The following is a 27,434-nucleotide window of genomic DNA, read 5'->3' as shown; positions in this document are numbered from 1 at the left end:
GCCTCCAGGACTCTGCCATCTTGGAGCTGGGAAGGGGTATGGGAGGAGACAACATCAAACAATTACACTGTAACTTGGTGGCAGCTGTGAAAAGGGTTGTGAGGAAGTAGATGGGGGGGGGGACGGGCATTGGTCAGGTGATTCTGTGGAGGTGACATCCGAGTTGAAATCTCCATGATGTTAAGGGAAGGTTGCTGGTAGAAGGCAGTAACAGGGCTCCAGGCAGAGTGAACAGCCTGTGAAAAAGGGGTGGAGTGAGTAGAAAACTAGTTTAAAGAACAAAGAGATTGTCAGGTGTGGTGGCACAGGCCTGTAATCCCAGCACTCAGGAGGCTGAGGCAGGAGGATTGCCATAATTTCGAGGTTAGCCTGGACTTACATAGTGAGCTCAAGGCTAGCTTGAACTACATAGCGAGACCCTGTCTCAAAACAAACAACCAAGGAAACAAACAAAAAACCCAAAGAGATCGTAAAAAATATGAGTGAGACGAGGCGCTCTTCCAGTTTAGACTGGAGAGGAAATCAAGAATGACATTAGTTTGCAACAGTTTGGGTTTTGTGGGCGAGGAGCACTTTTTTATTCTCCCTCTCCACTAGTGCTTCTCTGGTGCCCGGTAAAGTAGTGGTGTTCAGCATTTGGTGAAACACTTACTTTATCCCAAAAGTAATGGGAACTTCCTTTTGTGCATAACAGTAGAATAATGCTTTTCCTTTTTTTTTTGGTACCGGGAATCGAATTCGGGACCTTCAGCTTGCGAGGCAGGCGGCGGAACTCACCCGGAATAATACTTTTCTCACCAGTAAAATGGGTAGACTTTGGGACGCCCCGCCTCTCCCCGCCCCCGTCCTCCCCCTCCCCTCCCTGTCCTGCCCCGCCCCTCCCCTCGCCGTGCTGCGCTCCAACCACACTGCACGCCGCGCCCCGCCCCTCGGGCTGCGGCTGCGCTCTTCCTGCCGTTTTCTGCGTCCTGCGGTTTTCCGCGCGTTCGGGCGTCGTTTCGGCGCTAGAGTTCCCTACCAATTTTTTCCATCTTTACCATGTGGAGTCGGCGGCAAAGCCACCTCAGACGGGTGGCCTGCGGGGTGGAGGAGCTGCGGTGCCGCCGGCGGGAGCAGGAGGCCGGTACGGTCAGGGAGGGACCACCGGGAAATCGGGCGGTCGGAGGTGGGGAAAGGAGACGCCGAGCTCAAAGCTGTGAGTTCTGGGTCTTTGGCGCCTGCCCGACACCGATCGGGGTGCGCTGTCCACAGCACTGCGGAAGGCGCGGAGGGAGCAGCAACTGGTCAGCAAGAGGCTGCTGAGAGAATCTCCAGAGGAAGCCGCTGGGGAAGGTGCGGCCGCCGTTCTCGGGGAAGCCGAGGTGAGCGGACGGTTCCGGGAGGGGTGGGCACTGCAGTCCAAGTTCCCTGGCTCCAGACCTCCGAGGAAGCTCGGGGTCTGCCCCAGACCTGAACGCGAGGCGCTTAACACGTCCGTACGTCCCGTGGGCCAAGCTAGAAATGGGGAAATTATCGTGTGCAACTCTGTCCCTCATCCCCACATCAGTCCATCAAGTTGTAGCTTTTTTGCCTCTTAACGAATTCTTGGATTCTTTACACGACTCGCCAACGCAGCCGCAGCCATTATCTTTGGATACTACAGCAACCTCCTAAAAGGTTCTACACTTAAGGCTATACTTTCAGGGGTCATTTCTATAGTTGGTTACTAAAGTGTTCTACACTTGTTACCTTCAGTGTGTATTTTGAAAACAGAGACCAAAATCTTGTGACCTGCAAAGCCCTGGTTAACCTGTGTCTAATTCTAACCTTATCAACTGACTCATACCAGCCAGTCTCTGTTCATTACCTAGAACGACATTCTAACTCCCATTGCTTTCTCAAGGTCTTTGGATTTGCCTCATCCAAAGTGGATCCCTTTTGGTATTGTCTTGGCAGCCTGTTTCTTTTTCTTTTCTTTTTTTTTTTTTGGTACCAGGGATCGAACTCGGGTCCTTCCGCTTGCGAGGCAGGCGGTGGAACCACTGAGCTAAATCCCCAGCCCTAGATTTTTAATTCCATGATAACTGAGACCCTATTTTATAATAGATAGAATATTATTTATTGGATGAATACATAAAAAGGTTTATACGTCCAGCAGGCATTAGATATACCTTGTGTTTGTATTGCCTGTGCTTACATATTCATTTTACACAGCACTTATGCCTAGGCCATACTACTTATTGTGTGCTTACTTTATGCCAGGACATTATGCAGGGCATTAAGGTACAAAGAGATGAAAATATAGTTCTTTTCTTTGAAGTGCTCACAGACCAGTGAGGGAGACAGCTCTGCTACCACCTAACGTGATGGAAGGAAACATGAGGCACAAGAGAAAGTCCTCTAAGTCTGCCAAAGGAAGGCTAAAAGAGCTAACTTTTCTGAGGCAACAATGAGCAGATAGTTGAAGGGAGTGGGAATCTGGACAGGGTAAACCAGGCAGGGGACATAGATGTGCAAAAGCTTGGATGCGTTAAAATACAAGTCATATTATGCTGAGTGTTGCTGGGCTGTAGATTGTATGGGGGAAATGTCTAGAGCAGAGGTGATGAACCTATGGAACCTGTGTTAATTGTGTTTTTCTTTTTTTTTTTCAGGTGATTATATTTATTGGTACATTTTAGGTATACAATATAATGACATTCATCATTGGAAATTTGCACCTTTACATAATCTCTCTTGGTTCTTATTTCCCCCTTCCCCTGCCCTCCCTTCAACCCCTCCATCCCTCCCTATTTACAAAGACTTTGTTTCCATTTTTTCATTTTCTTATTAATTCCATCCCTTCTTTCCTTTCCCCTACCTCTCCCACTTCCCCTTCCCCTTTGCCCCCTTTCTTCTATTTCACATTATCTATTATACCTTTTAGTGCTTATTTACACTTTCAGTTTCTCACCCTAGAGAAACTATTCTGTATTTATACATGTGTGTCCTATTTATTTCCCTTAAGAGTATTGCCTAGGGCCGGGGATTTAGCTCAGTGGTGCCACCAGCTGCCTCGCAAGTGCAAGGTCCCAAGTTCGTTCCCTGGTACCAAAAAAAAAAAAAATATTGCTTCAATGTGCATCCATTTAGTTATAAATGTCTCTAATTTCTTATTTTTTATGGCTGAGTAGTACTCCATTTTATAAAAAAACCACATTTTCTTTATCCAGTCTCCAGTTGATGGGGATTTGGGCTGCTTCCAAGTTTTAGCTATTACAAACTGTGCTGCTATGAACATGGGTGCACATATATCACTGTGGTATGATTCTTTTAATTCTTTGGGGAAGATACCCAGCAGGGGAATAGCTGGGTCAAATGGGACTTCCAGTCCTAGTTCTTTGAGATATCTCCATACTGATTTCCACAGTGGTCGCACCAGTCTACACTCCTACCAGCAGTGGAGCAGTGTTCCTCTTTCCTCACAGCCCTGCCAGCATTTTTTATTGGTTGATTTCGTGATGGCAGCCATTCTTTCTGGAGTGAGGTGGAATCTCAGCGTTGTTTTCATTTGCATCTCTCGAATGACCAGTGATGTTGAACATTTTTTCAGTTGTTTATTTGCCATTTCTACTCCTTTGAGAAATGTCTGTTCATTTCAGATGCCCATTTTTGGACTGGGTCTTAAAATTTGGGAGGTCTGATTTTTTTAAGTTCTCTGTAGATTCTAGATAGTAGACCTTTGGCTGAGGAATAGCAAGTGAAAATTTTTTCCCACACTGTGGGTTGTCTCTTCACACTGCTGGTGGTTTCTCTTGCTGTGCAGAAGCTTTTTAATACGAAGAGATCCTGTGCTAGTTCACGAGCAACTGAGGTTTTGTTCATAAAATCTTTTCCTACACCGATGTCTTCAAGAGTTCTACCTAACCTTTCTTCCAGCTGGTTCAGGATTTCTATTTTAATATTTAGATCTTTAATCCATTTTGATTTTAGTTTAGTGCATGGTGAGAGATATAGGTCTAGTTTTAATCTCTGGCAAGTTGAAACCCAATTTCTGCAGCACCATTTATTAAAGAGGCTAACTTTCCTTCAGTGAGGGTGTTTGGCTCCTTTGTCGAAGATGAGGTGGCTGAGTATCTGGAGTTGTATCTGCATCTTCTAATCTATTCCATTGGTCCTCAGGACTGTTTCTTTGCCATTATCATGCTATTTTTATCACAGTAGCTTTGTAGTATAGTTTCAAGTTGGGGTTTGTGATACCCCCTGCCATGTCTATGTTGCCTAGAATTTTTTTGCTATTCTGGGTCTCTTCTTGTTCCAAATAAATTTTTGGATTGTTTTCCCAAGGTCCGTAAAGTATGCTGCTGGGATTTCAATTGGGATTCCATTGAATCTATAGAGCAGTTTTGGAAGTATGGCCATTTTCATTGTATTGATCCTTCCTACTCAGGAGCAGGGGTTGTCTTTCCATTTTCTGACATCATCTTCCATCTTTCTTTTCAGAGTGCTATAGTTTTCAGAGAAGAGGTCTTTGATTCCTTTTGTTAGGTTGATTCTTAGTTATTTCCGTTTTTTGGATGCTATTGTGAAAGGAATTGTTTGCCCTATTTCTGTCTCAGTGAGTCTGTTGTTCGTGTAGAGGAAAGCTATTGATTTTTGTGTGTTGACCTTGTATCCAGCTACTCTACTAAATTTGGTTATTAAATCTAGAAGACTTTTCGTGGCATTCTTGGGGTCTTCTAAATAGAGTATCATGTCATCTGCAAAAAATGACAATTTGATTTCTTCCTTTCCTATCTTTATTCCTTTTATGTCTTTCTCTAATTGTGTTTTTCTTTTAAGACAAAAGATGTTAAGGTAGAGTTGTTTTTTTCTAAACTAAAATCCCAGTATTTAGGTTTAATTTGCAGTGTTGCCACTTTGTGATAAATAAGTGGTTTTTTTGTTTTTTGGTTTTTTTTGGTACCTGGGATCAAACTCGGGACCTTTTGCTTGCGAGGAAGGTGGTGGCACCACTGAGCTAAATCCCTGGCCCAATAAGTGGGTTTTGAGTTGGAGTTTGGCACTCATTCTCTAAAAGGTTTGCCATCACTAGTCTAGAGAGTAGGGTTTGCCAGGCTGAGAAGTTTAAATGTTATCCTTGAAACACTCATATAAGAAGGTAGACACTATCATTCTCTTTCTTCAGGTGAGGAAACTTTGTAGAGTAAGGGACAGGGCTGGTGTTAGTCCTTAGCTCTGATTCCCTACCTGTGTGCTCCCCTGCAGGATTGGTGGTTATTAGCTGTATTAGGATTAATGGCAAGTTCTAGAGATGGTGTGATATTGGAGGTCCCACAGGTGAAGTGGGCAGAGGGACACAGAACTTACTTCCTGTTGAGCCTTTTCTCTTCTGTCCTGAGCTTTAGATCCAGCAGTTCCTCCGACTGGCCCAGCGGGGAACGGATGAAAAAGAGAGAGAGAAGGCTCTGGTCAGCCTTCGTCGAGGCTTGCAGCACCTTGAGACACAGCAAACCTTCATCTGGTCAGTGTGGGTGGTATAAGTGGTTGGCCAGCGCTCTGAGGGGACAGGAGAAGGTAAAGGGACTGGACCACAGGCTTATCAGGGCTCTGGTGTGTGATCATGTAGGATGGAGGGCAGTATGCGGATCCTGGTTGGGCTCCTGACCTGCAACCGGGCCCTGTTGCAGCTTGAGGCGGCTCGGTGTCTTCATGAACTCTCTCATTCTGAGCAGTCTGCGGTGGCTGAAGCCTGCCTGCCAGCTACTTCCTACCTCCTCATCTATCTCTCCGGTCACAGTTCAGACTTCATAGTAAGCCCTGTCCCTACTACTTTGTTTTGGGCTTAGATTTTAAAATAGTGCTTTTGAGTCTAGTTTGAGCTGGCAGCTAAGTGGAAGGAAAAAATAAAAAATAAAAAATAAAAAAGCATTTCCCTGATGCCCACAGCAGTGCATATATTCTTCATCACTCTCTTGTGAGCTTTAAGGTGAGCCCAGCCCAGTGCTATTGTTGCCTGCTCTTAGGAGCTGTGTCTCTATACACTGGGGAACTTGATTGTGGAGAGTGAGGCTGTGAGAAGGCACCTCCTGCCACAGGGCATTGTTCCAGCTTTGGCCTCCTGCATTCAGGTGAGTGCCTCCCTTCCCTGTCCCTGGGCAAGCCGTCCTTTGCTCCCCTTGCATGCCTCACTGGCTTTGAGTAGGTCGCTCCCACTTCCATGCCAGTTGGCTGAAAGTCTCAAGTGACCTTATGACCCAACTTCCAAAGTCAGATCACTACCCTGTCTACTTCTAGTCCCCCCATGTGGCTGTGCTGGAAGCTGTCGGATACACCTTGTCCCAGCTTCTGCAGGCTAAGGAAGCTCCAGAGAAGATCATTCCGTAAGTAAAATTATGTCTCTGGACATTCAGCCAGCGTTGAACCTCTTAATAGCATGGTGTGATAAGATCTGATTTTCAAAGCTATTGCACATTTTAACTCTGTATCTAGTTAGGAGGAGCTTTGGATTTGGACACTTTCTCCTTGGTATAAGGATCTGGGAAGAGCCACTGGCATCTTTGTGGTTCCTACTCACAGCTGTATTTCTGTTGACAGCCATATCCTGGATTCTACTCTGCTCCAGCACATGTTACAATTGATGCAACCAGGCCCAAAGCTGAACCCTGGGGTTGCTGTGGAGTTTGCATGGTCCCTTCACTATATCATCTGCAGGTAACACAGGCCACTTGAGAAAATGCTAGAGATCTTTGCCTTACATGTCACCTTAGGTCTCTGAATGCCAGTTTCTGGAATTGCTATAGTGTTTTTATTCCTCTGTGGTCCTCTTTTTCCCCAGGGAACCCACAGACTTAGGCAGTTTCCCAGCTTAAAGGGGGGATTGACTGCCATTGACTGTTTGCTTCCCGTTGCCCAGCCAGGTCAACAATGCCCTCCTTATCACTCATGGGGCTCTGTCTACTCTGGTGCTGCTGCTGTTGGACTTGGCTGAGGTGGTCCAGAGAACGGAGGATGTGGGACTGGAGCTGGTAGGTGAAAAGGACAGGTCAAAATCTGGGAGACGTTTCTTCAGACTCTGCTCTTCTGGTGTTCAGTAACCCTGTCTTATTTACACCTGATCCTCAATTTGTCTTTGCAGCTTGCATGCCCTGTGATTCGGTGTCTAAGCAACCTGCTAGCAGAGGTGGCCACAGAGGATGTGGGAGGGCAAATGGAGCTCAGAGATGAACGTATTGTGGCAGCCTTATTTATCCTACTTGAGTTCTTCCTTCAGAAACAGCCCAGCCTGCTTCCTGAGGGCCTCTGGCTCCTCAACAATCTCACTGGTATGTACAACCTGTCCAGACCTGGACCTTTATTGCAACATCATCAAAATATTAAAACCAAAGCAGGAGGGAATGAAGCTGTTAGGAGACTAAAATGCAGAAAGGTGGAGGGGCCCATGCAGTCTGGATTGAGGGAGGTCCTTCACCTACCTCTACTGAATCCTGTCATTAAAGGCCTTCCTACTTACATCTCCCACCTCACATCCATCTAGGGGGGCATCTGGAGCCCTGAAGTGACTCCCTGGAGAGGCACTTTCCCAGTAAGTAAATTCCTCAGACCTGAGCTCCTTCAGGGTAGAGCAAAAGAACAGCTCAGGGTATAGGGAGATACAGTATTAGCCCCACACCCTCCTACCCTTTGCTTATTCCCCAGCCTTGTCTAAGAAGCTTTATTCAATTACACTCCATTGAAGTGAAATATTTTAATGAATATTTTGATCAGAAAATCCTTTAAGGATGAAAATGCTCTTACTATTCTGCAAACCTAGCCTCCTTGCCTGACCTAGTCAATGTGCAGGATTTTGGGGTAAGATGGCCACCTCGAACTTCATGGGGGTCCCTGGAGGAAGGAGACTGAAAGTGCAGTTAGCAACACCCACACATAACGTGGATGCATGCATGTGTGACACACCAAGGAATGTTGGTAGAACACACACATTGTTCTGCTGAATTTACCAGTATGTGCACATGCATATGTTCACATAAACCAGTCACCTCAGGTACATGTGTATTTTGTTGAGTGAATGTACATACCTGCCACAAATACAAAATCTTTCCCTTTTTGGCTTGTTCAGTCTCCTGGTGGTAGCCGGATCCAAGAGCTAGAAGTTCTTGGAGACAGGAGTATAAATGAAACTTCTCCAATGGGGCTGGAGAATGGCCAGGGCAAGGGGCTCCAGGGCTGCTGACAGGGTAGGTATCTCAGGAGTCTTGTCCTCTCTAAACCCTGTCAGAAATCCAGGGAGGTCCAGTTCCAAGTCATAGTGAAAGAGGTCTCTGATACTCTTGTCTTCCTGGACACCAAATAGTATTTAAGGGCTTTATGATGAGGGTGGGGACTGAAGAACTCAAGAGACACATGCTGTAGGAGTGAGTTAGCATCAGCAGAGACAGGTATTCTTTGTTCATAGGGCCCTGTAGACCAACCATCTGGAGAACAGTGATTTCTTCTCTGGACTGACGAGGGTCTACACCTTTAGATACAAGAAATGCTTACTCATGGCCTAGGGCTTGGTGGGTAGCATTGAGGGGAACAGTTCAGGCCCTAGTATAAAGTACTCCATATTGACATTTTTCTTTCCAGCAAACAGTCCTACTTTGTGTACTTCTTTGCTCTCTCTGGACCTGATTGAACCCCTCTTACAGCTGTTGTCACTATCTAACGTGGTGACCGTACTGGTATGTATTGGAGTTGTGAGTCTAAGACCTGCTTGTTAAAAGAGTAAACAAGTCTTCAGTTCTCAGAAGTACTCTTTGTTGAGAGCTAGAACAGTCTAGGTGTCGTTTCCTAGATTACTATTTTCCTCATGCAAATCAACCAGCCAGCCTCTTCACATATAATTGGGGTAAAAGTACCTGAGTTAGTTGTGGGGATTAAAGAATGTGCTTACAAGAGTTTGGCATGGTGTGTGGGCCTGAACTGCATATCATCATCTTTTGTTTTTCCTCCTTTGGAGGATTGTATATATGTCTCTCTGCAGGTGCTCACAGTTCTGTGCAATGTTGCAGAGAAAGGTCCAGCTTACTGCCAGCAGCTGTGGCCAGGGCCCCTGCTTCCCTGCTTGCTAAACACAGTGGCCCTGTCAGATACTGATGTAGTAGGCCAGAGTTTGGAGCTGCTACAGCTGCTGTTCCTCTATCAGCCAGAGGTAGGTTTCTGGCCCTGGCCTCATCTCCCCTGCTCAGAAGTTCCTAAAGTCACTATGGCCTTCTGTTCCAGTCCCATCTATGGATATTTCTCCAGGCTGCGCTAGCCCATGTGGGTTGTATGTTGGAACTTGTATCATCTTGTTAGGAATGAACCCTCTTCCAGGAGTTCACCTAGAAGTTGGCTAATCCACGAGGCTAGGAGGAATGAGTCTTAGGGCACAGGGACCCAGGTGTTGAGTCTTTTTCTTTCCTGCCCCCAGGCTGCCCAGGCCTTCTTGCAGCTATCTGGGCTGCAGGCCTTGGAAAGGCATCAGGAGGAAGTCCAGCTTCAGGATCGAGTGCATGCTGTCCAGCAGACAGCTCTTCATTGCTGACTTGGCTTTTTAATGTCACACACTCTTAACATCTCACCAGCTTCTTGGCTCATTTTCTTTCAGGAAAATGAGGACCATTATGAGCTTACTTTCTGCTCTCATACGTTATTCAAAACCTTTGGATCCTAGCTCCTCCTCTTACCAGATTGTTCAAACAGGAGCAGAGGGGAAATGATACAGTGCATTTATTCTGGGGCCTTGGATTCTCCCACCACAACCCCATCCTGGTCAGCTGGTGGCTTTTGATGAAAAAGAATAAAGTTTTATTTTTATATTCAACTGCTTTGTCCTGTGGTTGTACAATAAAGAGTAGAGGGTAAAACAAGGAAAAGAACACCCTGAAACAGCATTTTACAGCACAAACTTTATAAGGAAGAGACACATTTTCTCACTGTACTATCTAGCAGAGCTCTGGCTTCTGGGGCTCTTGGTCATAATCCTCAGTGAAGGCTTCAAGCTTTGCCACTTAGTACATTTTCCAGGGCTCTGGTTACCTGATCAGCACTGAAGTTGTTCAAAGAGACATTCTTCTCTTGGCCAAATGCTGAGAAGAAAGATTACAAAATATGTACTCTGCACCATGGGATTACCAATTTTTTTTTTTTGAGACAGGGTCTCACTCTGTAGTTCAGGGTGGTCTTCAGTTCACTACATAGCCTAGGCTGGCCTCAAACTCAAACTCATTCCTCTCCAGCCTCCTGAATGCTGGGATTATAGGTAAGTATCACCATGCCCAGTTTGGGGCTACCAAATTATAATAAAAAGTCTTGTTAGAATGGGAAAGACAGTAAAGAGATTAAGATCGAGGTGAATTTGGTATGGCTAGAATTAATCTATTGCATTTCTTTTTTTGGTACCAGGGATTGAACTCAGGACCTTTCTCTTGCCAGGCAGGTGCAGCCTTTAATCCAGCAAGTTTCAAAATACACCAAGGAAGCCTAGGTCCAAGAAGAATTTGGAGAAGAAAGGTGTTTCAGGGAGGCTTTAATGGTCACTATAGACATTTTTTATTAACCATGGTAGGCGGTATATTACATAGGCCTACCCTTGGGTAGGTTCCCATTCTTTGGGCTCTCACAGGCCATCTGATGTAATATATGGCACAATAAAGTTACCTGTGTGTCTCCTCTTTTAGTCTCCTGGTTTTAAGGGACAGAACCTTTTCTCCAGTTATTAGTGTATCATGTATGTGTTGTGTATGACATACTGCAGATGTCCAATTACACCCAACTTGCCTTAGGTGTAACACTCTCCCATCCCCAGACATTCCAAGGGCACAGTGTAATGAAAAACAATAAAACCCTACTGCATGTAACTACATCTATTGCATACCTACTACATGTTAGGAAGCATAAGAAATGTTCAGATTGTGATAAATTGGAATATGATAAAGGAGCTGTGACAATATTACATTACTAGTCAGGGAATGCCTTTTTAAAGTGAGACATAGGCCAGGGATATAGTTCAGTGGCGCTGTGCCTGCCTGGTAAGCGTAAGGTCCTCAGTAAGATCCCTGGTACCACAAAAAAACCCCCAAAAAGCTGAAGTGAGATATAGTCAGATACGAATGACAATGAACAGTAATAAGGAGTCAGCTATGGAAGTCTGAGAGATGCTAAGAGGACAAATGTAAAGGCTCAGTCCTCTTTCACACTAGCTGTACAGTTTAAGTATGTTTCATAATGTTATGATTCAGTTTTCGAATCTCTAAAAGAAGAAAAAACAATCCACCCCTCATGATTAATCAAGATTAAATGAGATTTAGGCAGCAAATCGGCACAGGGCCTACCACTAAGTGCTCAATACAGACTCTCAGTACCTACATCTGCACTGGCCACAGGTGATTTGAAAGGACCTACACAGACGGAAACTGAATGGCATGTTTTTTTTCTTACCTGGAGTCTTTTTTTTTTTTTTTTTTTTGAGATGAATCTCGTTATGTAGCCCAGGCTGGCCTCAAACTATGGCAATCCTCCTGCCTCAGCCTCCCGAATGCGGGGATTACAGGCGTGCGCCACCACACCAGGCTCCTGAAGCCAATTCTGACCTACATAACTCCTGGATCCTACGCAAGTCCAGGCCAGAGCTTGTACAGATGCCACCCTGGATACAAAGCATCACGCCCGCGAATGTGAAGTTTTCATCGGAAACAGCATGGTTTAAATACGAATCAAGTCTCTCCACAGGTTTTTGTGTGGACAATTTTCTCACCAGAACCCGTGCGCACTGCACTCACCGTAGCGGGCCCAGAGTTTGGGCTGAACATCGGAACATTCGCGGATTAGAACGGGAAGGTCAGGGTTCGCCTTCTTCAGCTCCACATACCGTTTCTTGATGAAGTCCCTGCGGGGCCAGAGAGAGCGCTGCGCGTACAGTGGACGCGGGCTTCTCGAAACATCGGAAGGTCGAGGTCTTGACCTCGGCGTCCCGAAACCCTCCCGCCTCACCACGCCGCGCCTCACCTGACCCCCTGGCTGCTGGGCGAGCGCTGGCATAAGTGGATTCGAATCTCACGCAGGCCCAGCTTTGCCCCAACCGCTCTACCAGCCGCAGTCGCTGCCGCCGCCATCTCCACTAACTACTGAAATCCCAAACCCAGGCTTTCCGGCCAAGTTCTTCAGCAGGACCAATAGTGGATTGGATGACTTGAGGGGCGGGACAGAGCTTAGCCAATGACAGGAAAACATTGTAGGGCCGTAGTCAGGCTGTATTCCTCTGCGCGTGGGCTGGGACCAACGGTAGAGGGAGGAAGCGGAGTATAGGAGCGCAAAGCACTGTGGTTGATTTTCGAGGTGCATTGTGGGGAAAAAAGCCTCTCGGTCGTTTTGTTGTCAGAGGCGGGCGTTGAGACTCAGACGAAATGCCGGAGAGAGAAAGTAAGACTCGGCTCACTTGTTCTTTTCTTTTTTTCTCCACGGGAACTAGGGCGATTTGGGGCGTTATTTTGGCTACTGAACTTAACCGGTGTTGTGTAACGCTCACAGCCTGGCGAATCCTTCTGGCTGCGAGATGCCAGACAACTGTCGACTCCCCTTGCCTCGCCCGATTTACAGAACTACGGGCGTCTTTATCTCCACCCCCCGGCCTCTTCCTTACTTAACTAGTGTGTTGTTCTTGTTCATTTCTTACCTTTTGTTGTTGTTTTTGAGACGTGGGTCTTCCTATGTTTCCACCTGGCCTTAAACTCGCCATCCTCCCGTTTGCTCTCGAGTAGCTGAGATTACAGACATGTGCCACTTTCATATAGCATTTTAGATGTGATTTTCAGCAAAGCCTTTGCTAACTCTCCAGCTCAGTTTCAGAGCCCTTCTGTGCTGTCATAGCTCCTTGTATTTTCCCACTTTAGCATTTATTACATGGTATTTTTTGTTTTTTTGATACAAGGTCTCGCTGTGTAGTGCAGCCTGGTTTTGAATTCACCATGTAGCTCAGGCTGGCCTCAAACTCACAGGGATCCTTCTGCCCCAGCCTCCCGAGTGCTGGGATCACAGGCGTGCACCACCACATTACATTACATTGTATTGTCAATGGATCTCTTTTTGGCTTTCTTTTGTACTGTTCTCTGCTGTAATCCACAGTTTTTCCAAAGGACCAGACACAAAGACTGAACCTGAATGTTAATTTTGGTTTTTTTAGGCGAGCCGTTCTCCAATCCTTTGGCCCCAGATGGCCACGATGTGGATGATCCTCACTCCTTCCACCAGTGAGTATTTGTTTTAGGATTATGGAATTTAGATGGGCAATAAATAGGAGTGGTGGTGTTGCTGATGGTGAAAGAATTTTAAATATCTTGTTAATAAGGGTTGTCAAGAGATCATACCACTTAGCATAGGAATATCGGAGAAATTCTGACAAGGAAAGTGCTTGTTCTTTAACTGTGATAACAGTATTATATGAGAATTAATTTTCCCTGTACAAAATTAAAACATTGGAAAAAGGGTAAAATCTTTGATAACCTCCCCAATTCCAGTTCCTTTCTTAGAGGTATGCACAGTAACCTTTTTTAAAAATGTGTATCTTTTCCTCTTACTCCTTTTTTTTTTTTCGGTACTGGAGATCGAATTCAGGACCTTGCGCTTTCGGGGCCAGGCAGCAGAACCACTGAGCTAAATCCCCAGCTCCTCTTACTCTTTAACACATTTATATGCATACATACTTACCTGAGGAAAATATATCATTGTTTTACAAGTTAAAATATTTAAATGGTGTGATATAATATATATCATTTTGCAAATTTTTAAAACCCCATTCAGTGTCCTGGAAATTTTTTTCATGACAGTAACTCCCTTATTGACCAAATTTGTCAGGTGCCAAGGGGGGGAAATATATATATATTTTGGTACTGGGGATCGAACTCAGGACCTTGTGCTTTCAAGGCAGGCACAGTGCCATTGAGCTAAATCCCTGGCCCTCCCAAGAATATATTTTTGACTAGACTTTGTCCTTGGCCTGCTGAGCCCATCTATAGCATAGAGTTAAGAACCCTCTCCAATACTTAGCCAAGTTCCTCTTAGTAATTTTCTATAAATCATCCCTTGTTTCTGTTGTGTTCGAGTTAAGCTCAGTCTGTCTCTCTTATTGCAATAGTATTGATTCCTGTTCTAGTAATTTTCAATAAAGTCTTTCTTTGAGGGAGGAACTTGGTTAGATATCAAAGACGGGAAGGAGAGCTTGATTGGATATCAAAAATGGGGTAATTCTTAATAAATTAACAGAGCCCTAGTCAAGAGGCCTCAAAGGAGTCTGACTCTAGTTTATCAAGGAGTAAGTCCTTGGTGTACTAATTGAAATTTTACTTTTACCATCAGTGCTGTCTGTCCCACATTAGGGAAACACCATCACAGTTTGTTTAGTAAATCTCCAGTTAAGGGACATTTAGGTTCTTATTACCTTTTATTATTTTCAGGGCTACAATTGAATCTCTTTTACAGATCTTATGTACATGACAGTAATTGGCTGAGCTAAATTTAGATTAATGGAGTTGCTTATTCATATAATATATACACTTTTTTTTTGGTACCAGGGATTGAACTCAAGTCCTTGCGCTTGCGCAGCAGGTGGTGAAACCACTGAGCTAAATCCCCAGCCCTTAACTTTTAATAAATACTGCCAAATTGTCTTCCAAATGAGTTACACTGATTCACTTTACTTTGTATTTCTCTGGTTTCTTTTTTTGGTATCAGGGGTCGAACTCAGGACCTTGTGGTTGCGAGGCAGGCACGGCGCGACTGAGCTAAATCTTCCTGGCCCTATCTGGTCTCTAATTAACCATGTTTTTTACATGTTCCTGCTTCATTTCCTGTTGGGTACTAATTTTTAAAATCTTTGCCTTTTCTTCTAGATCTAAACTCACCAATGAAGACTTCAGGAAACTTCTCATGACCCCAAGGGCTGCACCTACTTCTGCACCACCTTCTAAGTCACGTCATCATGAGTAAGTCTTCAGGTGACCCAGTCTCTCTTCTATCTCCTTTGCTCCTGTCTATCCTTTTGTATTGAACCAGAATGTCTAAGGAGTTGAAAAGTCTAGTCCTTTTTTGAAGCCTGTGTTTTTTTTATTATCTCCCTATGAAGATTGAAGCTCCAGTGAGGACCGAGATGCCCTGGGTTCTCATTGTTTCTTAGGGTATATTCCACTTGTGCTAGAGTCGCTGATGGTGTGAATCAACATAGTTTTGGGTCTGTTCCAGCCCCACAGACTCAGACTTTCTGGGATGGATACTTGGGGCCATGTGATATTAATGCTTTTTAAAGTTTGAGAACTGATCATAAATATTGATGTTTATCTGTGTGATTGAAACTGTGGCTTTGGTCGGATTCTAGGCCTTTTTAAAAAAAAAAAAATCTTTATGGGCACTTCTTGGAGTTCTCCAGGTTGGGGCAATGTTTTACTGTCAGTGATTTTCTTGTCTCTTGTAGGATGCCAAGAGAGTACAATGAGGATGAAGACCCAGCTGCACGAAGGAGGAAGAAAAAAAGGTGGAGACAGGGTGAAAGGCTGTTGGGTTTTAAGACAGATGTGTTTAAGGAAAGGGAGTAGAGGCTGAGATTTTCATTTGTTGTCTTGAGGTTCTCTGCTTCCTTAATGAAGAGAGTGATACTTTTTTTTTTTGGTACCGGGGATCGAACTCAGGACCTTGTGCTTTGGAGGCAGGTGGCGGAACCACTGAGCTAAATCCCCGGCCCAAGAGAGTGATACTTAAGAGTGGCAGTGTATGGCTTTGGAATCAGCCTGAATGTATTTTAGTGTCATCTCCACCAGTTTTTAGCTGGATTACCTTGTGTATTTTGTTTAACCTCTCTAATCCATGGATAGAATGTAGATAACACACCTGTGGTCCCAGAACTCTCTGGGAGGCAAAAAAAAGAACTGGTGATGTAGCTAGTGTGTGTGAAGGCCTGGGGTTCAATCTCCAGTACCACTCAAAAAAAAAAGGAATATAGACAACAATAGGCTCTTGTGTGTGTGTGTATGCTTAGAACCAGTGCCTGGCATATAGTACCACCCGCTACATCCTGGCTGTTATCATCATCATTATTATCATTTTTATATAATATTAAACTTTCTGGAGTGGCTACTTTGATTTTCTTGTCTTCTGAGGGTTGAACAGCAGGGAATGAGTTATTTTTAATTGAAATTTCAGAGGTAATAAAAATTCAGAGACAATGAGTATACTGGTGTATGCCAGTAATCCCAGCACTTGGGAAACTAGCAAGATGAGCATGGGTTCCAGGCCATGCTAGGCTACATAGTGAGTTCACACCTGGCCTGGATGACATAGTGAGACCCTGTGTCCAAAAAAAATTTATATTGAGGATTTTTTTGATTGTGTGTGGAAAAGTCCCTCATAGCTTTAGAGAATCAGTAGAATTAGGTGGCATTAAAGAGTTCTCCAGTGACAGCTGGAGTGTCTCAAGGTGCCACTGGAACAGTATCTGTGAGATGGAAGAAATTGTAGTTTTGATATGAGGACTATCAAGAAGTAAACAGCAGTTCTATTAGGACATATATAGTTTTCACTGTAGAGAGATGGATAAAGATACAGAGAAACAGGCAGAAATAATTCTTTTGACCATTACATAGCAGCTGACGAGTCTTACATATTTGCTTTCTCTGGTCACAGTTATTATGCCAAACTACGCCAACAAGAAATTGAGAGAGAGAGAGAACTAGCAGAGAAGTACCGGGACCGTGCCAAGGAACGGAGAGATGGTGTGAACAAAGATTATGAAGAAACTGAACTTATTAGCACCACGGCTAACTACAGGGCTGTGGGCCCCACTGCTGAAGCGTGAGTACTGAGGAAGCCAGGGCATGGTTCCCTCAGCATCTTGGAATCGTACAATCACAGTATAAGCTCTTCCTCCTACATGTTCTGCTTTGGAATTCTCACTAAGGTATTTCAAGAGGCACTTGCTACTCACAAAGAATTGTTCTAGTATGACTTTTATCATTATACAGGGACAAATCAGCTGCAGAGAAGAGAAGACAGTTGATCCAAGAATCCAAATTCTTGGGTGGTGACATGGAACACACCCATTTGGTGAAAGGCTTGGATTTTGCTCTGCTTCAGAAGGTGAGGCGTGGTAAACAGGTGGGGAGTAATACTAGAGTGCTGAAAGCTCTTGTCTGGACCTTGGTAAAGTGAGGAGGGAGATGTCCCCTAGGACCATCTAGTCTGTAGGAAGGGCTAGATGTGGTCCTTCTGCAAGACTTTTTACTATTCCTTCTTCAGTATCAAATTTTATTTACTTGGGAAAGCCTTCCATGGGCATCCAGGGTTAAGTCCCTCACCCCTTACCTCTTTCCTATACCTTTGCATAGCCCCTTCTATTTCGTTTACAATAGTTATTACACTTTGTTGAAATTATCTGTCTCTCCTGCTGCAAACTGTTATAGTAAAAACAGTATGTCTCCGGTATTTTTTCCTGGCACAGTGATACAGTGGATGTCCAGTAAATAAAGTTTAGTGGATAAAGTGTGAATGTCTAAGCACTACTTATTTTCCTGTTAGGTCCGAGCTGAGATTGCCAGCAAAGAGAAGGAGGAAGAGGAACTGATGGAGAAGCCCCAGAAGGAAACCAAGTAAGTAAATACAGTAGTACCTCAGTTTATAAACACTTTTGTTTGCAAAGTCTGCATCAGGTGACAAATACAACTGCAGCCATCTTTCCCACACAAATACAAATGTGCCCATCTTTTCCAAAATTGTAAAACAAATTAAGTTCATGAACTGAGGTACCACTGTATCAGGGAATGTTTGAAAGTTTAGAAAGCTGGGGCCTAAAGTAGGAACAAAATTATTAAAAAATACTGATGATGGTGTTTGTCTTTTCAGAAAAGATGAGGATCCTGAAAACAAAATTGAATTTAAAACACGTCTGGGTGAGTAATTTCTACACTAGTAACTGCATTCTAGGTGAATTGTAGGGAATTTAATGCTGTCATCAGGATATGTTTCTTCTTTCTCTTGGCCTCTTTTCTTCTTTTTGTCCCCCAAACAAGCTAGTTCCCATAAGATGTAATAGCACCCAAACATAGGGGCTGTGGATGTAACTCAGTAGTGGAGGATTTGCCTAGCATGTGGAAAGCCATGGATTTGATCCCCAGTACTGTGGGGGAAAAACCCAACTTGGATTTAATTAGTTTGGAGCATATGCATTAAAGAAAGTAGCATCTTTAGTTAAAGCTCAGAATATAGAGTCAGAGAGACCTCGGTTTGAATCCTCACAGTGAAACCCTAGTAAGTAGGTGGATGATTTTAGCCAACTGACTTTGGTTTCTGTTTGTTCCTATATAAAAGTTGGTTTCATGTTAACTTCATGGGATTATTGTAGGGAAGAAAAGAAATGAAATATATAACATGCCTATAATATTGAGCATGTAGTATAGCTGTCTTTGTATTAGCATTAATAATATTTTAAACCCCACCCTTCATCCTCAGAGGGCATCATACAGTGCAGGCACAAAGAGTCCTTGAGAAGGCCTAGAAGAGTGGATGGGAGCCCAGGAATTTTTTTTTTTTAATAACAGCTTTATTGAACTGAAATTTGCATACTATACAATTTACAAAATTAAAGTGTATGATTTAGTGGATTTTAGCATGTTGACAATGTTGAACAACAGTGAGCACAATCAAGTTTAGATCATTTTTGTTATCGCTAAACAAAACACTTTACCCTGGGCTGGGGATTTAGCTCAGTGGTTCTAGCACCTGCCTTGCCAACTGCAAGGTCCCGAGTTCGATCCCCTGTACCAAAAACAAAACAAAACAAAACACTTTACCCACTTGGGTAGTGAAATGAAACACACTTGGTGAAAGGTTTGGATTTTGCTCTACTTTAGAAGGTGAGGCCTTCTAGCTATCATCTCTCAATCCATCTCTCCTAAATTTAGGCAACCACTGAGCCATTCTCTATCTTCATACATTTTCCTATTCTGGAAATTTATTTATTTTTATTCAAAATAGGTCATGCTTATAGCAACATTAAAGACTTTAACATATCCAAAGAAATAGAAATCCGGCAAAGTGAGCTCTCACACTGTGTTGGAAATAAGTCAGAAACCAAAAGCAGAAGCATACTTAGACTACAATAACTTTTTTGTGTGTTTTTTTCTTCTCTTATTTCTTATTATTTGTCTCTTATTTCATACTTTATATATTAAGTTTTTCATATAAGGGAGATCATGTGATGTCCAAGCTTGTGTGTTTGATTTATTTTAGCAAGCCCAGGCTTTGGATTGGACTGTGTGGGTCCCAGTTTTTGCTCTTGTTTTTTGTTTTTTTGTTTTTTTTGTGTTTTTTGGTACCAGGGATCGAACTTGGGTGCTTGCACTTGTGCAACAGGCTGCAAAACCACTGAGCTAAATCTCCAGCCCCCAGTTTTTGCTCTTATTTGGTAGCTGTGTGACTTTAGGTAAATCACTTCTCAGCTTAATATCTTAGTAGCAACATGGAGATAATAATGCCCTCTCACAGGGCTATTGTGAAGATTGAATGAAGCAAATCATGCATAGCATTTGGCATGGTGCCTGATGCAGAGTACACACCTAATAAATGACCACTGTTTTTTTGCCCCGTACCTGGGATCGAACTCAGGACCTTGCACTTTTGAGGCCGGTGCAGGACCACTGAGCTCGTTTTTTGGGGTTTTTTTGAGACAGGGTCTCACTATGTAGTTCAGACTGGCCTTGAACTCACTATGTATTCCAGGCTGACCTTAAATGCATGGTGATCCTGCCTCAGCCTCCCAAGTGCTGGGATGTGCCACTATGCCCGGCCTTGCCCACTATTATTATAGAAGGTTCTCATTGACTAATAACTACTCTTTCCCTTTGTGTAGGCCGCAATGTTTACCGTATGCTTTTTAAGAGCAAAGCATATGAGCGGAATGAGCTGTTCCTGCCAGGTCGCATGGCCTATGTGGTAGACCTGGATGATGAGTATGCGGACACAGACATCCCCACCACTCTTATCCGGAGCAAGGCTGATTGTCCCACCATGGAGGTGAATAACAGAGTTCTGAAAGCCTGTCACATAATCTTCAAACCTGGGAATCAGCGTTGCCTCATCCTTCATATCACCATGTCCTTTTCATTTTTTTACCACCTAAGTCTCAACTGAATCCATTCACTTTTCTTCATCTTCATCAATAACATTGCGGTCTAAATCACAGTCTCTTGCTGGAACTATTCAGAGGCCCCTAATTGTTTTTACTATTCCTGCTTCCACTCTGGTTTGTATTCATTGAATCTTTTTTTGTTTGTTTTGGTTTTTTTGGTACTAGGGACCGAACTCAGGACTTTGTGCTTGCGAGGCAGGTGGTGGAACCACTGAGCTAAATCCCCAGCCCTCATGGAATCCTTTTATTGAGATATAATTCACATGCTATATAATTCATTTTCTTAAAGTATACAGTTCAACAATTTTTAGTATATTCATGTGATTTTGGGGTCAAGTCAATCAACTTTAGAATTTTTCTTTATCCCCCAAAGAAGCCTTGTACTAAGCCAGGCATGGTGGCATATACCTTAGTCCTAGTACTCTGGGAGGCTTAGGAAGGAGGATTGTAAGTGACCTGTCTCAAAATAAATAAAAAAGAGGGTGTTCAGTGCAAAGGTTCTGAGTTCAGTTCTCATTCCTGCAAGGCTCTCTAGTCATCCATTGCCCCGTTTCTCCATTTCACCTCCCACTGTGGCCTTTTCTGTGTTCTTTTTTTCATTTTTATTTTACTTTGTTTTTCTTTTTAAGCTGGCCTTGAGGTCACGGTGATCCTCCTGCCTCAGCCTCCTAAGTGTGGCACCATGTCTGGCTACTTTTTATTTTTATAATGCAAAATTTTTGTGTTATCACAAAAAGTTTAGAAGCTTTCTGTGGTTTCCTATTCCTAGGATAAAGAGCACAATCTTCACCATGGGCCTATGAGTCCCTGCAACATTTGGCCTTTCTAGCCCCATTTCATCATGCTTCCCTGTTGTTTGTTCTCCAGTCATCCTGGCTTTCTTGAATGTTTGGAATTCACTTTGACCCAGGACCTTAATGCATGCTGTTTTCTCTGTCTGGAATGTCCTTCCATAAAACCTCCATTCGCTGCTTTCACCTGGTTAACTAACTCCTCCCTCAATTTGTTAAGTAAGTAAATGAGTAAAGGTAGACGTTCCTGTTCAGTGTGATAACATTCTTGTTTCTTGGGATTTTTCAGGCCCAGACTACACTGACCACAAATGACATTGTCATCAGCAAGCTCACTCAGATCCTTTCATACCTGAGGCAGGGGACCCGAAACAAGAAACTCAAAAAGAAGGATAAAGGTACCTTTAGACAAACTTACCCCCTAGGGGATGGCATCTGAAGACGGAACCAAGGTCTCCTGGAGCTTTCTGCCTCTGGTACATTGGGAGGCTAGCAGGGAGCAGAGAAAAATGGCAGCAATGGAGCACTGGCAAGATGAGTATATCCAGGTTCTGTCTGCTTGATCCACCCTGAAAACAGTAGTCAGGAAGAGGGAGAGAGAGTATTGTTCTACATTCCAACATTTTAAACAAAAGAGGTTAAAAAGGGCATTGAGAGTTCAAGTGGGTAGTGTAGCTGAATGGGAATTAACTTCAGAGTGTGTTCCTGACTTTTTTTCCTTTTACCTGAGTACTTTCTTTATATTGCAGGGAAGCTGGAAGAGAAGAAACCTCCTGAGGCTGACATGAAGTATGTGTCCCAGCCTCAGGCACCTGGTCTGAGGGAAGGGTTGTTTCTTGTTGGCTCCTTACAGAGGTGTTGGTATGAGAATCTGTAAAAGTGGCCAGGGTGAGTAGAAATGTATGTGACTTTGGCATCTACTGATCTCTTTTTTTCCCAGCATTTTTGAAGACATTGGGGATTATGTTCCCTCCACAACCAAGACACCTCGGGACAAGGAGCGGGAGAGATACCGGGAACGGGAGCGTGATCGGGAGAGAGACAGAGACCGGGACCGAGAGCGGGAACGAGAACGGGAGCGGGAGCGGGAGCAGGACCGAGAGAGAGAGGAGGAAAAGAAAAGGCACAGCTACTTTGAAAAGCCTAAAGTGGATGATGAGGTGAGATGTGGGCCCTTGGCACCAGGTAGTGGAGCTACCTCTCTTTGCCAGGCTGGGTCTGGGATCTTCCTGATATATAGTTGTCTTGTGGCTTCATAGTAGCAGCTGGGCCAACTAACTGAGGGTTGGAATCATCCTGGTCATGGGGAAGGTGGATGAGGAATTGATTCAGACTTGGGAGAGGGATGAGTGGGAATCTCATGGTGATACTTATCTCTGTTTTCGTTTGCTTTCCAGCCCATGGATGTTGACAAAGGTGGGTTGTATCCAAAGTAAACCTGGGCTGAGAGTCTGACTTAATACATAAAGCTGGCAAAGGTGGATTGGGGAACTCCTGAGTTTGGGCTCCATAATAAACATATTTTACTTTATGTAATAGGCAGAATGAATCTGGAGTTCCCCCACCTTGCTGGGCAGTGGTGGGTTATATGTGCTCTTAGATAATTTTTCAAGCACTGAGGTTTTGAGGGGGTGGCAGGTGTTGAATGTTAGTGTTCTGGTTACTCTGCTGCCCTCTTAATCAGGGTAACTCATTATTAATCTGGAATTTGGTTAAAATTTTATTAGATAAAAGGGGTTTATAAAGATAAAAAGGATTTAATGAAGCCACAAATTGAAATTTGTTGTGGGGAGGAGGTTCAGAATATTAGTTCAAACTTAACCAGACTTCTCTGTCTACTCAGGACCTGGATCTGCCAAGGAATTAATCAAGTCCATCAATGAAAAGTTTGCTGGGTCTGCTGGCTGGGAGGGCACTGAATCATATCCTTTATTTAAACATGCTCCTGAGTTATAGAGAGGTTTTCTCTTTTTATTCCAACTCTCCCTGTCTTCTAGCTTCCTCCTACCCCTACCTGCACCTTCCCTTTTGTGCTAGATTTTGAAAGGGATAAAACGATGCCTTGCCTCTTTCCCAGAGGATTCATTCAAGCTCACAGCTTGCTGTTGAAGTATTTCATGTTGAGGTCTCTACTCCTGGAATCTCTGCCTGAAGCTTTCCTGTAAGAGATGAAATTTTGTCTAATATTTTCTTTAACTAGCATATGCTGAAGAAGCCAGAAGACAAAAAGCAGCTGGGTGATTTCTTTGGCATGTCCAACAGTTATGCAGAGTGCTATCCAGCCACGTATGTAGGATCCTGTTAGGGAGGGTGGGATGACTGGGCAACATGTTGAGTGAGGTGGAAAATTGACCTGTGGGGACACATGGGTACTTCTTACTTGGATTAACTCTTCTGTTAGGTTCTGAATGGGAAGTCAAGAGGGGTGGTCATTCCTAATGTTTGGATTTCTGCATGCAGCCTAGTGATCTGGGTCTACAGTATCTTTTCAACTGCTCTTTTTCTTTAGGATGGATGACATGGCTGTGGATAGTGATGAGGAGGTGGATTATAGCAAAATGGACCAGGTATGGCATTAGGAGGATGCTTTGGATCTTTGGGCAGTTATTCTAGCATATCTCTTTCTCTGTTCCCCCCAAATCTGTCTCACTTCCTGATTCCTACTCCTGCTGTAGCAATAAAACTAGTAGCATTGTAGGTCATGTTTTAGAGTCTCTATACAAGATCAAGTAAGGTAGGGCCAAAATCTATATTCATTTCCTACAACAAAAATGAAGGGCCAGGGATTTAGCTCAGTGGTTCCTCCGCCTGCCTCGCAAGCACAAGGACCCGAGTTCGATCCCCGGTACCAAAAAAAAATGAGTATCAGGGTTTGATTCCCATCTTTGGCAGTAAGTAAGCATTAATACATAAGTGCAAAGGTTAGAAGGAATTGCAGTCTTTAGAAAATATCTAGATTTCTAAACATGATTCATGTTTTCCTCTGTCTTAAAATTCTTTTTTTTTTTCTTTTTTGGTACCGAGGATCGAACTCAGGACCTTGCGCTTACAAGGCAGGCCATGGAACCACTGAGCTAAATCCCTGTCGTAAACAAAATTATCAAATGTTAACTATTTTTGAAAATTTTGCTTAAGACAGAGGAAAGTGTCAATCTTGGCTAGAATAAGTTCCAGCTATTTTCTAAAGACTGCAATGCCTTCTATCCTTTCCACTAAGGAAATGGGAGGGAGGAATAGTAAAAAAAGGTTTATAAAAAGAGAGAATTGAAGAAAAAAATGGAAATAGAGCTTCTGTAAGTGGAAAGGGGAATAAGAGTTGGAGCAGAGATAGGAGAGGAAAGGAACAAAAAAAAAGAATGAAGATGTGTTATGTACATGTACAAACTCCCCACGATAAATGTAATCATGTATTACACAAACTAATACAAATAATAATGAAAACAAATCCACCATTAATTATGAAGAAATTTCATCTTTCCCTTGTTCTCAGTGTACTGCAATGTTGGGAGCATGGTTTAGGTTTGAGCCTTGTTTAATCCTTCTGCTATTAATTAGTTTGGTGACTCTTTTTTCACTCAGTATTGGGACTGAATGCAGGGCCTTGTGCATACTAGGCAAGCTCTCTTGACTTACCTCCCCAGCTCTTTTTTAAATTGTATTTTTTAACAGGCTCACAAATTTGGCCAGAGTGGCCTCAAACTAGGCAATCCTTTTTGCTATACCCTCCTGAGTAGTTTGGATTACAGGTGTGTGTCACCATGCTGGACTCCTTGCCATGTTCTTTTACTGTTTAAAACTGCCTTGGTTTTCTTCATCAGGAAAAGAAATATAATTTCCTCTTCACAGGTTTTTGTGAGAATTAATACGTTTTCAGTGTTCAGAATAATGTCTGGCACTTAGTAAATTTATAGGAAATATTATTTATTGGGTAGGATTTATTAATGGTTTAACTTGAGTTTGTGGAAGAATCTGGCTTTAATGAAGGTAAATTTCCTTTTCTACCAACATGTCTTCTTTTCCCATCCACTTATTCTGTCCTGCCACAGGGTAACAAGAAGGGCCCCTTAGGCCGGTGGGACTTTGATACCCAGGAGGAATACAGCGAGTATATGAACAACAAGGAGGCTTTGCCCAAGTGAGTTGGTACTAAATATGGGGGGGGGGGGGTTGCCGTGAATAAGAGTTTGGCAGTTGGTTAGATTAGCTCATACTGGTTAGACAACATAGTCCAGAACAGGTATGTTGCTTGGAGACCCCTCTGGGAAAACCTTGCTACTACTATGCAACTCCTGATACCTTCTTCACAAATGGCCCTTTTCAGGGCTGCATTCCAATATGGTATCAAGATGTCTGAAGGACGAAAAACCAGGCGCTTCAAGGAAACCAATGACAAGGCAGAACTTGATCGCCAGTGGAAGAAGATTAGTGCAGTAAGTGGGACACTGTCTCAGGTGGGAGGGTTTTACCTGGGAGGGGTCACTGACCCACAGATTCAGGAACATTCAGGGAGTTGGAGGGCCACGGAAGTGAGAGAGAAGCATTAGGACTCAGGTGAGCTTAGATTAGCAATATGACTGTAGACTATCACGGGTTATTTTGCAGATCATTGAGAAGAGAAAGAAGATGGAAGCTGATGGGTGAGCAGCATTATTCTTTTGTGGGACTCACTGGAATTGTTTAGTGCATTGATCTTATGCTGACTCATTTCTTCTTCCATTGCAGGGTTGAAGTGAAAAGACCGAAATACTAATCTCCAGTTCCTACTGGAGAATCTCCACATGGATGTTCTTTCTACTACTTTCTTCCTGCAATTCCTAGTAAGGTTGCAGTGTGGTTTTTTTTCCCTGAATGTATATAAAATTTTATTGTATAATCATTTGGTTCCATTAAAATTGATTAACCTGCTGTCTTCTCTGTGTTAAGCATACCCATCAAGGGTCCCTAGAGCACCAGGAGGCCAGTTCCACTGTTGTATGACCATTTCCCAACGGGCTATAATTTGTATGTCTCACTGCTGGGAGGCTCTGAACCACCAGTGGTACATGCATACCACTCACTGGTGGTACATATACAACTGTCCCATTGGGTTGGCCTGGAACAGTTCCATTGGGTGGTACAGGCCACCTGATGGGACAGTTTTGTATGTACCACCAGTATTTCAAATCAGCAGAAACACATTAAATCACATACAAAGTTGGGTGTGGTGGTGCACACCTATATTTAAAAAAATTTTGAGACAGTCTTGCTATGTAGTTCATGCTGGCCTTGAACTTGTGTGGATCCTCCTGTCGGTCTCCCAAGTGGTGGGATCACAGGCATGTACCACCATACCTTTTTTTCTTTCTTTTTTTTTTTTGGTGCTGGGGATTGAACTTGGGTCCTTCTGCTTGCGGGGCAGGTGGCAGAACCACTGAGCTAAAATCCCAGGCCCACACCATACCCTTTTTTTTTTTTTTGGTGCCAGGAATCAAACTTGGGTCCTTGCACTTGCACAGCAGACGGTGAAACCACTGAGCCAAATCCCCAGCCCACCATACCCTTTTTGGTGCACACATTTAACCCAGCAATCTGGGAGGCTGAGGCAGGAGGCTCAAAAGTTTGAGCTGAGGGCTGGGGATTTAGCTCAGTTGGCAGCACGCCTGCCTTGAAAGCACAGAGTCCTGTGATGATCCCCAGTGCCAAAAAAAAAATGTTTGAGCTGAGCCTGGGCAAGTTAGCAACTTAGCGAGACCCTGTCTCAAAAGAAAAAATGCTGGAGATGTAGCTCAGTGTGAAGGCCCTGGGGTCAGTTAAATCTGCAGTGTTGAAAAAAATCACATACAGAAACTCATACTAGTCTCCTGAACTGTGATTGTAAATTCATAGACAGGATGTTTACTAGCCAGTTCCAGTTAGGAAAAAGGTCACAGAGACATGGCTCATAAATACATGAAGTGTCAGTACAAACAAACCCAGAGCTTCCAGTTTAAAATTCAGTTTCTGCAAGTACCATCATGTCTCATAGAACTGATCAGAGTGCTTTGGTTGGCTACACGTTTGATGGGTGACAAGAATTCTCAGAACCACATACTCTAGTGACTTTGTTCCAGTCATTAGCAAATGGGACGGACATAATGCCTTTTCAAAGTCCCTAAGCCTCACTTGTTTCACCTCTCCAAAGTTGGGCATCAACATATAAAATGTCTTAGCCAGCATTCTGGCAAGCTGAGGTAGAAGGATTACAAGTTTGAGCCCAGCCTGGGCAATTTGGTGACTTGGTAAGAGCTTGTTTCAAAAAACCAAAACGGGCCGGGGATTTAGCTCAGTGGTTCTGCCGCCTGCCTCGAAAGCTCAAGGACCCGAGTTCAATCCCTGGTACCAAAAAAACAACAAAAAACCAAAACAAAGTACTCTCCAAAACAAAAAAGACTCAGAAGGCTTAGTACTACAGAGATATGAGCAGGTTCCTTTTGGCCACAAGGGAACCTGCCTCTGCAGCACCGTGCAGTGTTCCC

The 27,434-nt window shown here is 43.7% G+C and overlaps 3 protein-coding genes across 8 annotated transcripts; 2 read left to right on the top strand and 1 right to left on the bottom strand.

Moving 5' to 3' along the window:
• The first annotated feature begins 889 nt into the window (after window positions 1–889).
• Window positions 890–10,655, top strand: Tmco6 (transmembrane and coiled-coil domains 6). Of its 5 annotated transcripts, none has more exons than XM_004841895.4 (12): window positions 890–1,123; window positions 1,252–1,361; window positions 5,367–5,482; window positions 5,588–5,771; window positions 5,985–6,089; window positions 6,256–6,341; window positions 6,556–6,672; window positions 6,875–6,986; window positions 7,097–7,283; window positions 8,587–8,681; window positions 8,984–9,151; window positions 10,387–10,655. In XM_004841895.4, exons 1-12 carry the CDS (start codon window positions 1,039–1,041, stop codon window positions 10,579–10,581), a joined length of 1,560 nt encoding a protein of 519 aa, XP_004841952.2. In that variant the 5' UTR covers window positions 890–1,038; the 3' UTR covers window positions 10,582–10,655. The 5 variants fall into 5 exon arrangements, with proteins under 5 accessions (XP_004841952.2, XP_004841951.2, XP_004841954.1 ...); XM_004841894.4 differs by having other exon boundaries at window positions 8,960–9,151; XM_004841897.3 differs by lacking the exon at window positions 10,387–10,655 and adding an exon at window positions 9,413–9,805.
• Window positions 9,876–12,197, bottom strand: Ndufa2 (NADH:ubiquinone oxidoreductase subunit A2). The gene is made up of 3 exons (XM_004841893.3): window positions 11,989–12,197; window positions 11,763–11,869; window positions 9,876–10,070 (listed from the first exon to the last, which is right to left on the bottom strand). The coding sequence occupies exons 1-3, from the start codon at window positions 12,093–12,095 to the stop codon at window positions 9,979–9,981; spliced, it is 306 nt and encodes a 101-aa protein (XP_004841950.1). The 5' UTR covers window positions 12,096–12,197; the 3' UTR covers window positions 9,876–9,978.
• A 12-nt stretch (window positions 12,198–12,209) lies between these two features.
• Window positions 12,210–25,845, top strand: Ik (IK cytokine). Of its 2 annotated transcripts, none has more exons than XM_004841899.3 (20): window positions 12,210–12,402; window positions 13,163–13,229; window positions 14,868–14,960; window positions 15,446–15,505; window positions 16,651–16,818; window positions 16,989–17,103; window positions 17,542–17,612; window positions 17,866–17,912; window positions 19,871–20,034; window positions 21,230–21,338; window positions 21,690–21,729; window positions 21,881–22,100; window positions 22,338–22,356; window positions 22,784–22,862; window positions 23,146–23,226; window positions 23,450–23,507; window positions 24,987–25,075; window positions 25,262–25,370; window positions 25,543–25,577; window positions 25,663–25,845. In XM_004841899.3, exons 1-20 carry the CDS (start codon window positions 12,387–12,389, stop codon window positions 25,688–25,690), a joined length of 1,668 nt encoding a protein of 555 aa, XP_004841956.1. In that variant the 5' UTR covers window positions 12,210–12,386; the 3' UTR covers window positions 25,691–25,845. The 2 variants fall into 2 exon arrangements, with proteins under 2 accessions (XP_004841956.1, XP_012926610.1); XM_013071156.2 differs by having other exon boundaries at window positions 25,521–25,577.
• Window positions 25,846–27,434: the final 1,589 nt, after the last annotated feature.

Source organism: Heterocephalus glaber, unplaced genomic scaffold (assembly GCF_053883595.1).
Source record: "Heterocephalus glaber isolate CG9 unplaced genomic scaffold, H.glaber_assembly_v1.0 deba00001465, whole genome shotgun sequence".
In the NCBI taxonomy this organism is placed as follows: Eukaryota; Metazoa; Chordata; class Mammalia; order Rodentia; family Bathyergidae; genus Heterocephalus; species Heterocephalus glaber.
Note: the sequence above shows the minus strand (reverse complement) of the source record. Positions and strands in the feature narration are given on the sequence as shown.